This window comes from Esox lucius, chromosome 15 (genome assembly GCF_011004845.1).
Source record: "Esox lucius isolate fEsoLuc1 chromosome 15, fEsoLuc1.pri, whole genome shotgun sequence".
Taxonomy (NCBI): domain Eukaryota; kingdom Metazoa; phylum Chordata; class Actinopteri; order Esociformes; family Esocidae; genus Esox; species Esox lucius.
The window spans coordinates 12,718,495-12,729,614 of NC_047583.1; the positions used below are offsets into that span (position 1 = coordinate 12,718,495).

The 11,120-nt window shown below is 40.8% G+C and overlaps 1 protein-coding gene across 1 annotated transcript; it reads right to left on the reverse strand.

Moving 5' to 3' along the window:
• Positions 1-6,492: 6,492 nt before the first annotated feature.
• Positions 6,493-9,425, reverse strand: LOC105015639. The gene has a single exon (XM_010878938.3). The coding sequence runs from the start codon at positions 8,936-8,938 to the stop codon at positions 8,207-8,209; it is 732 nt and encodes a 243-aa protein (XP_010877240.2). The 5' UTR covers positions 8,939-9,425; the 3' UTR covers positions 6,493-8,206.
• Positions 9,426-11,120: the final 1,695 nt, after the last annotated feature.

Below are 11,120 nucleotides of genomic sequence, written 5' to 3' on the forward strand. Positions count from 1 at the left end.
ATCATAGGTACTCTTCAACTGTTGTATGATTTTTAAGTAATTGATTTGAATTTTATTGCATGACATAAGTATTTGATACATCAGAAAAGCAGAACTTAATATTTGGTACAGAATGCAATTACAGAGATCATTCGTTTCCTGTAGTTCTTGACCAGGTTTGCACACACTGCAGCAGGGTTTTTGGCCCACTCCTCCATACAGACCTTCTCCAGATCCTTCAGGTTTCGTGGCTGTCGCTGGGCAATACGGACTTTCAGCTCCCTCCAAAGATTTTCTATTGGGTTCAGGTCTGGAGCCTGGCTAGGCCACTCCAGGACCTTGAAATGCTTCTTAAGGAGCCACTCCTTAGTTGCCCTGGCTGTGTGTTTCAGGTCGTTGTCATGCTGGAAGACCCAGCCACGACCCATCTTTAATGGTCTTACTGAGGGAAGGAGGGTATTGGCCAAGATCTTGCGATACATGGCCCCATCCATCCTCCCCTCAATACTGTGCAGTCGTCCTGTCCCCTTTGCAGAAAAGCATCCCCAAAGAATTATGTTTCCACCTCCATGCTTCACGGTTGAGATGGAGTTAAACGCGGAGTTTAGACCAAAAAGCTCTATTTTTGTCTCATCAGACCACATGACCTTTTCCCATTCCTCCTCTGGATCATCCAGATGGTCATTGGCAAACTTTAGATGGGCCTGGACATGCGCTGGCTTGAGCAGGGGGACCTTGCTTGTGTCTCAGGATTAATCCATGACGGCGTTGTGTGTTACTATTGGCATTCTTTGAGACTGTGGTCCCAGCTCTCTTCAGGTCATTGACCAGGTCCTGCCGTGTAGTTCTGGGCTGATCCCTCACCTTCCTCATGATCATTGATGCCCCAGGAGGTGAGATCTTGCATGGAGCCCCAGACTGAGGGAGATTGACCGTCATCTTGAACTTCTTCCATTTTCTAATAATTGCGCCATCAGTTGTTGCCTGCTCACCAAGCTGCTTGCCTATTGTCCTGTAGCTCATCCCAGCCTTGTGCAGATCTACAATTTTATCCCTGATGTCCTTACACAGCTCTCTGGTCTTGGCCATTGTGGAGTGGTTGGAGTCTGTTTGAGTGTGTGGACAGGTGTCTTTTATACAGGTAACAAGTTCAAACAGGAGCAGTTAATACAGTTAAGCTGTGGAGAACAAGAGGGCTTCTTAAAGAAAAACTAACAGCCGGAATTCTTACTGGTTGGTAGGTGATCAAATACTTATGTCATGCAATAAAATGCAAATTCATTATTTAAAAATCATACAATGTGATTCGTTTTAGATTCCGTCCCTCACAATTGAAGTGTACCTATGATAAAAATTACAGACCTCTACATGCTTTGTAAGTGGGAAAACCTGAAAAATCGGCAGTGTATCAAATACTTGTTCTCCCCATTGTAGGTTATCTCGGCGGTGGACAGGGGTCAGCGTGGGCACCCTGACTAGTCTGCCACTATGTAGGCCCCTATACCACTAACTGCGATGCACTGTGTTCTGACACCTTTCAGTACCAGCATACCTTTTCATAACTAATGTCTTCCTGAACCACCAGAATTTCACCAGCACATATAGCAGGCGAAACCTGACAATAAAACAATAATTTTGGCTTCCCATAATACACCTGATCATTTATTGTGGGGCAATAGCCCAGCCTGTATTTGATCAACGGTAATGGAACATAAAGGCAAAAGCCAATGGTGTTTCTGAATGTGAAAGTGACAGTTGCTTAAGCCCTCTCCATGAGGGAGTTGTTTTTGATTAATTTGAAGCGAGCTCTCCATGGGCCGGCTGTGACAGCCTGTTGTTCTTCAGACTGCGCCCTTCCTCTCTGGTGATAATCCTCCAAGGTGTTACTCTTTTAATTATCTTTTCTACAGGCGTTCTCTAGGGTCACCTTCTCTCATTAAGGCACTGGGTCCAGCGGCCTTGGCATTGTGATGTGTTGCTCCATATTTTTTACCTGCATCTGCTGCAGCCCTTTGTGTCATGTTTCATGCGTGCCGTTTTCTTCCAGGTAATCTACTGTTTGTTTAAAATACCTGATTCTCATTTCACGGCCATGGAACACAGCCTCTAGGCTATGTTAATTAAAATGAATTAACTAAACGAACTACCAGATGTACCTACTAATCTACGGTTTTAACACATTTAATATGCTCCACATCATCAGTGCTGCCAGTGACAACATATTTATTGAGGGCTCTGATGCATGCAACTAAGCTTGAAAGGGGAAATCACTTTTTTGTTACTGTTAAAACAGAGGGATTGGCCCGGGGGAAACCATTATGATTTTCATAAAGCTGTGGTTCAATTGTCTGATTTGAAAACGTTGTACAATGGGAGCTCCCCAAGGGTCAGTTCTTGGTCTGTATCTATCCTCTGTGTGTGTGTGTTAATAATGCTGTCTGTTGTTAACTCCCTCATCCCCTTTTATGCTGATGACACTGTCAAGTATACAACTGGACCCTCACTGAACACTGCTGACCGCCCTACAGCGTAGCTTTAAAAACCAATCCAACAAGCCTTCAAGTCCTCAATACCAACAAACACTAAATGTATGCTCTTTAATTGGACAGAACCTCAACCTGCTTGGACCCAAACCATTTTCTCCCTGAATGAGTTGGAATTGGAGTATGTGGACACCAATACCTTTGTTAATAGCTAGGTTGCTCACACTTATACAATGCCCATATCACCCTCCTTCAGTCTAAAGTTAAATGCAGAATTTATTTATTGTTCTGCATTTAGGCATGCTTACGGTGATGTAGTTTCTGCCACAATGAGGTTTTTCTAAATTGGATGTAATTGGACACACTCAGTGGCGTCGTTTGGCCTGTGTGTCCGGGGCTTATGAATAGACCTGGATCTCAAATTGACCAAAAAATGTATAATCTGATCTATTCTGTTATCTGTTATTCTGATCGCGCATTATGACAATGTAGACGTGTAGGCCGCTAGTGTGTACATCGAAATGTTCTGCATGTACAGTCAAAACCCTGTACTTTCTGTCCCGGGTGGGGCGGGGGGGGGGGCTAAGCCCTGAATGTTTTGTGATCCTAGCGACGCCTCTGGTCACACTTGTCATCCACTTTGTTACTAGCGCTCTGTTTAATGCCCATCATTTTGATATTGACACTGGTGAATTTACCTTTGCTACGTACAGCATAACAGAATCACTGATAAGTTCCTCTTTAATAGGCACATTTTCAGCCTACCTGAGCTCACTTCTTCAGTAGTAACCTGCTCTCTAGTAGAGATCTTGTCTAGTCTATTATAAAATAAAGATTTTTTTTGCCATCATTTATTTATTCACACTGCCATGTTTGTATTACACATTTAAAATGTGTGCAAGGACTGACCATCTATGTCATGATAGTGATAATTCCAACCTCCCATGGCAGCTGTGATAAATGTATTTGGCTCCACTCTCCAAGGGTGTCACAGGGGAGTGGCACATGAAGCAAAATTCATGCATGCATATAACACCTTGTGCATGTGAGAAGCCACCTGCCTAATTATTATTATGTTTTGAGGCTGTATTGTTCGTTTGCATTTTGTGTACAACTGCTGGAGTAAAACAAATTGAAACAACCATTAAACTAAGATTACGGGGCACGGGATCAGACAAGGAGTAGTTTGTGTCAAAACACATTTAACCCAGTCACTGTTGTCCTGAACAGAAAGGATATGGACTAGCCAAGATAAATCTACTATATAGAGGACAGCAACGAAACTGACCGGAGACGAGCCCTTCTGTTAATGTGTTCATTAGTTCCCAATGGAATTAAGACATTGTTATTATGAAACATTGAGATGAAACTGCATCTAGGTCACCCTGTCCTGGCTGTATTATGTAATGGTTCTGCACCTGTGCCCCATGCTGGAATGGTGAAATCATGCACTCTTTCATAGTCCAGTGAACATCAGACATGTTCGGGATAAAAGGGCCCTGTAAACAGACACAATACATGTGACGCCACATTGAGGTATTTACATAGCATGGTTTGGGGCATTGTTTTATCTTCCACTGACTTGTACACCATGGGCCTTTCATTTAGAATGCATGGGCCCACAACTCTTCCCAGATGTTAATTGAAGGTCCTATTATGAGTTTGCTTCATATTGTTCTCCTGTGTTTCAAGATCTCATTCATTATTCACAACTCCTGTGATAGTGTCTGCTTCAGACAACTGAGTTCTAAAATTCTTTGATTCCGTTGCCTTTGTTTCAAAGGTCTACCGTGTGGCATTTTGGTGCATTTAAATAATGCTTTGTGTCGCTGTCACTAACTTACATTAAATGCAGAGACTGATAAACACTTCTGAGAACTCCAAAGGTTCACTGTCATCAGTATCAACCATCCATAGCTGGCATTTAGCAGTGTAGTTTAACTGGTAACTGGTACCCAGGAAGCTAGATATTGTCTGCCCAGCACTGCATTTTCCAAGTTTTGCTAGCTGTACTTGAGCTCGATATACAGGAAAATACTGTGTAATTCAGCTGCAGCTGTAAGGACAAAAGTATTTTTTTTATGAATGTCAATGGATGGCAGCTTTCACCAGCTAGAATCTGATTGACAAGTTGATTGTTTTGAGAAATGTGGTGTTTTTCAACCAAATTAGAAAGTTAAACTTACTAGCAGCGCAAGTGCATTCTATTCATGGATATTTGATATGTGCTTTATAAAACATACTTTACCTCAGTGGATTGGGTGTTGGTTTGAATGTAAAATATTTACTGCAATTCACCTAGCTTCCACATGGAGAACTTATTTCTCCCAACCTGCCAAGTTAGTTATATCAACCTGACACATTAATTTCCTAATCTGAAACGTTTGTTCACTTAACTTGTGACGTTAATTATCTTAACCAGCCTTCCCAGCGTAGCTAAAATGCTACAACAAAGGAGGAAGCAGCAACACAAACATTAACTGCTGTTGATCCTCCCACCCCTGATCTCGATCCTCTCACCCATGATCCTCCCACCCATGATCTCGATCCTCCCACCACTGATCTCGATCCTCCCACCCATGATCTCGATCCTCCCACCCATGATCCTCCCACCCCTGATCTCGATCCTCCCACCCATGATCCTCCCACCCCTGATCTTGATCTTCCTACCACTGTTCTTGATTCTCATATTGTGATTAATTTCAACGCATCTATTTACGCAGTGACCCATACTCTAGATATAGAGTTAACCTTACTTTCTCTCTCCTACTATGTAAAAGTGACTGGGGTTAGAGGTCAAAAGGTAACTCAGCCCTCCGTTCCATCTACCATCATATGAAGCACTGAAAACAGGTCACAGCGCAGGTTGCTGGCCTATGGGGACCTTCTGCACAATATCCAGTGTGCGCTGTGTATTACTGTTCACAGTACCCTGAACTTCTCTGCTTGTTGTTTTACAGTCATCGCCATCCTAAATGTTTACACTGTATTTGTTCACATTTCAGTGTAACAGATCCAAGCCATGACAAATTAGCATTTGCAGTGCAGCATTGTTCAGCTGTGGCTCACAGTACATTTCTCTCTGATATTGTGTGATGCTCACCACCAGTGACCAAACCTCTCTATAACACTGTGAAAAAGAAGCCTTTCAAAGAGTGTATGCTGGAAATAGTACTGACTGGTATTGTGTAATGCATTCCTTTTTTGTGCACTGTAACTACTGTGAGCTCAATCAATACACCTCCCTCACATGCCGTTTAGTTCAAGTAGAAAACCTATATACTTGTGTGTTGTTTTTCCCCTCTCCAGAGTTCACCAGAAGTGAGTCAGAAGCAAGAGTATGATAGAGAGATCACTGGTGATGAGCTGTGGCGGTCTGATAAACAATGGGCCTTGTTTGACGCTTAAATACATCTTAGCCTGTTCAAATACTGAGGCTTGCTTGGCCGCTATAAAACTTACACTTTTGGTGAAGTGTTCACATAAAGACATTGAAAGTAAATGTACTATCCTTTGAGCTGTAAGACTACTGATTAGCTGAATTACCACTGGTTCTTTATTCAGTCTGCAAGACTTGACTGTCAACAGCTGATTATTGTATGATTCTATTTGAGCATGAATGGAACATAGTTTTGGTATTAATTTTTTTTGGGCAAGTTTGACATGCTTTTTAAATTTTTAACATGATTTTTTTTTTAAATAATCTAAGAGCCTATGATTCATGAACTGTACAAAATACACAATTTTGTGTTGATATTTTAGCTTTTCGTTGTTTGGAGAAATTAATTCTTTCAACATGTCAAATTTTCAGCATGTGCTCCGTAGAGAAGACACATCTAGGCATCTATGCCGTTTTGGCATTTGTTTTAAAGTGGGTAATGGCGCAAAGGTAATATCTATGTTAACATAGTTAATTCTGTATAATAAACTAGATGAGCCTTCAATGTGAAATAGCTGGAGGGATCAGCCAATGAATACACTGAAAGCAGACACCCCGCAATATAATAATAATTTTCATGACTGAAGTACCAAGAACATTTATTTTAAAAAGTTTCAATTAATTGTTAGTTAATAGGAAAATATGCTAATTTTTACATTTTCCAGAAAAATCTCTGTTTTCATCAGACAGTAACAAAGACAACATTTAAAAAGCCTTTTTGACTATTTCCAGCTGAATTTTCCATGTGAGAATTGCCAGAACAATCTGAGAAGCCTACTAAAATGAATCCATTCAGGCTCAGGTGGAATGGCCTTGAGTTCAAATCCAGGCAGAGAGGAGAGGATGAATATGACAGGTTCTCCTCTGACACCCAGGATGTTTAAACACAAATTCCAATTAGCCTGGTTTTCAAACGCTATAACATAAAAACAAATGTGTTACTCACCCAAATCTGGACTTTCGCAGAGCAACTATCCATATTGCATGGTATGTTCACCAAATGCACTTCCAGAAAAGGCGTTTATAAAAACTGTCAATTGATTTTGACTAATCTTCCTTTGGCCTCTCCAATAAAATCACAATTAATCGCCACGCACATCTCAGCTGATCCAGCAGCAGGAAAGTATCTCAAAAGAACTTTAATCTCTTTTTTAGTTCTGCAAATTACACATTGTCATGAGTAATGTATCTTCACATTTGAATGTTTGCAGAGTTGGCTAATGGGAATTTGAATTGAAGAATCCTGGGCCACCAGCATCCTCTACCCTCTGCACTGATTCTACTTCAAAATGGTTTGTTAACAACAAGGTGTTGTTTGGATTGTGATATAGCATCACTTAACATTTAAAATGTATCATATTTACAGGATCAGAGGATAGACTAGATGATTTGAACAGCATCTATCCAATTATATTTATCATATACTTGTATCAAATGTAACTTAAAAACATAAACATTTCAGATCTCTGAAAATAAAAGACAGTTTCACATGAAAGGGGTCATTTATGTTGACTTGCATGTATATGTTTTTAAACAAAATGTAAACAAATAAGCATTTTACAAGGATGTTTATTTTCCTTATGATATTGGCTAACATAGTTTTAATAAAATGTATCTAATTGGACTAAAAGTTAGATCAAGGCCAAAGGATGTACAATATCTACCCTATGTACATGACCATAAACACAATTAATTGGCATGATTATATGCACATACCTGAGCTCAACTCAATAATACAGGTTCCCCTATAAACCAGGACTCCCGATTTAGGCCTGTGTGAAAGGAAATATACAGAACACGAAGTGCCATGTAAATTCGGTCTTGTTATTCAATAGCTAGGCCCATCATATAACTATGCAATAAAGAATAATATTGGAGGCCTATAGGTAATGCCTAGTTCACATATCCTGCAAACCAAAGGCATATCTTCTGGACGAGTGAAATATAGTTGTAGGGCTATATCACGCCCTTGTCCATAATATGGGTATAAATAAATGACCTTGGTGGAACTGTCCAAAGGAAGGAGGACGTATACATCAATTAAGGCATACAGTAGACCTACGGTAAAAGAAAACGCATAGAGATTCAGGGGATAACAATATTCCTTTGAAGCCGTTTTTTCTATTACTGTCAGTCATACGCATTCAGATTATTTGTATATAAGATATAAATAAAATACGTGCATGAAGCCAGTGCAATTCTCGCAGCATCCTCTGTTATTCAATCTGTTCCACGACAACCCCTGTGTGTTGGCTACTGTATCCGACCCGCGGCATAAGTCTCACACCCTTCGGTCGATTCGTGTTTATTGGCCTGGTCCTTTACGTAAACCTTGTAGTCTCGTAGAGGAGGTGCGCAGCGAAGTCTTTGTGGGTGAAGAAGTAGCGTCCGCACCTACTTGATCCTCACTGGAAGTAGCCGGTCGGTCCGCATCATCCTCTATGTTATCATCCATGGTGTTTTGGGCTCCAGTGCGGAACTGGTCCCGAATGTCCCCAGCAGGCTGGGACGCCTGGTTATCTATCCCCGCAGTCTTTGGATTCTCGGCCATTTGTGCGGTTGTGTGGCTGTGGACAGACGCGTAGAGACCTTTAGGTTGCGAGTGAGCACTTTGGGATAAAACGCCATCGGAGTTGACGGCGGCGCTCTTGCTTTGGCCCTTCCAGTGTAATGCACTCGTCTGAGGCTTTGCGTTAAGCCTAATATTGTTGACAGATAAATGCTCTGTCTGTGTAGAGTTAATGTCTGAGACGTTGGTGCTTGTGGAGATGTTAGTTGAGATGTTATCAGAGGTTGTGACATCCTCGTGCACCCCCGGCTTTCCAGCTGGAGAGGATGCGCTTATGGGCTTCCATATCAAGCTGTAGTAAATGGCTAGAATGATGGCTGCTAAGGACACAGACAATACATATGCGAAAACAGTGGCCAATCTCACCCACTTTTTGTTCGTCTTCGCAGCCATCTTAGCCTTTTTGTCCCCCGTATAAGTAGCAGGTTTGCCCCTCTCCATGTTGGGCATAAAGTCCCGCTCTCTCATATTGCCCCGATTTTTCCCACGATGCTCCACCACCCCGTCCGTCTTGAAGGTTTCTTAATCCACAATCCAAGAGAACACAGAAGCCTATCCCGTTGCGAGAAGACGTGTAACCAAATACTTGCTGGGAACCGTTCACTATCTTTGACTGTCTATTTTACAGCTAAATTGCTTTTTGGTTCATTCATTTCATCCTAGAAAAGCAATGCGGGTTGTCTCAGAAAGCCAGTACAGCACTGCGTTTCATCACGGACATCATGGATGAGGCGGGCAGCTCATGGGCTCTTGTGATTTTCAGCCTTCGCCAGCAAAATCCCGGGTTTTCTATTCCAATGTTGATTTCAACATAATTTCCTAAGGAATCAAAAACGGAAAATCCGCGGTAAAGAGTCCGATGTAATTTAAAACGATTGAATGAGATAATTTGGTACACTACTGACTGTAAGGTAGCCTAAAACAAATGAAGATGCCTGGCTCAGCTAAAAATACAGGAGAGGGGGCGGGTGAAGTGTCTTAAAGAGCTAGCAGCTATGCAGCGGGCTATATAAACTAATTTAACTGCACCAAATGCACAGCTCACCGGAACACTACAGTTAATAAACAAGTAAAGTCCTTGTCCAGAACGTTTACCTCTTGAAATCAAAGTCGAACTTGCGACTTGATAAAAAGCCGATTGTGTTGCTGTTTTAAAACGTACTTGTGAGCTTAAGGAAGGGATATTGAAGGGCCACTACTTGAGGCTCAAATTACACGTCACATTTAGAAGTCCCAACGGATTGTGCCGTGGCGCTAATGATTTTTGCCCCTTCTGATTTCAGCACCTTGGACAGTAGCCTGTAACCGCTAATTAGTGAAAGGCTTTGAGGTACAGTACATACCAGCAACTGATAGTATAATCTTGGCGATATTGCATGCAAATAAATAAAACATAGGCGTAGTGTTGTCATTCACATGAAAACAGTGAACATTTGAAAAACTATAACTGATGTAGGATTTTGTTAAATATCTGAAAGATCACCTGTTTCATCAGAGAATCATTGCCGCTTTGCTTGATCATGGGGTAATTTCAATGTATAGTTACAGAAACAAAAAAAAAAGTTTAGTGATGTATTTGTATGTTGAAGATGGCTATGCTTAGGGTAATGGATTATAAAGTAAAATAAATGGATACAGTTGAAAGGTTAATTTGTATTTAATAAAATGTATTTTTTAGGAAAGGGATATTTCTTCCAGCTACTGGGGAAAGATGCCCCCCATGGGGTTAGTTGTCCCATGGGGTCAACTAATCCAATCCCAGTAGAAGATAATGCCTAAGGGTTTTTAAGAATTGGCTCGTTTTTCTTTACACAACTTACATTTTCCTTACACACCATTTCATACAGTTAAACTAAACGTATTATTGTTTAAATGAGGCAATGTTTTAAATCCCAGCAGTCTTTAAAATGAGACTCAAAAGAAAACATTTTTAATCGTTGGCTTGGCAGGTGGGATGATACAGAGGAAATTTGTTGTTGATTAAGACTAATGGCAGCCAGAGGAGGTGTTGAAACCAAGAATGGTGACATTTTTGGGGGGCATCTTATTCCAGGGGGCGATTGCCCCATGTTACCCTAACTCTCATACTAAATTTTCCTAGGCCAATTATGTGGGATATAATTAAGGAATAAAGGGAGTGTGTGTGGCCATATACCGCAAAATCCAAACTTGTTTTACTGGTTTTATAAACTGATTATCAACATTACCATAACAGTAAAGTGACAGTCTGATGCATCACAGCTTTCAGGCAATCAGCATTCAGGGTTAAAACTACCCATTTTAAAATACAAACAAAATCTAAATGGGTTGAATACTTATTGGACATGTTTAACATAATTGTGTTCTATTTGTTTCAGTCTATTATCGGTAAGACATTACTTTTCCCACAGATACTCTTAACTCCATATATTACAGGTCCTGCCATCCCAATACAATTTGCCAAAGGTATTTTCTTTCTCTTGAACAGAAATTTGCATTTTACACAAATGATAGAGTGAGTAGTCAAAATCAAAAGCCATGAATCAGCATCTAACATCTACAGCACATGTAATCCCTCTAAACCACATTACTATAAGCAAATTGAAATCATTACACTAGTAGATCAGTAATCCATCCCAGATTGAACAAGCCTTTTGTTTATTGTCTTTTA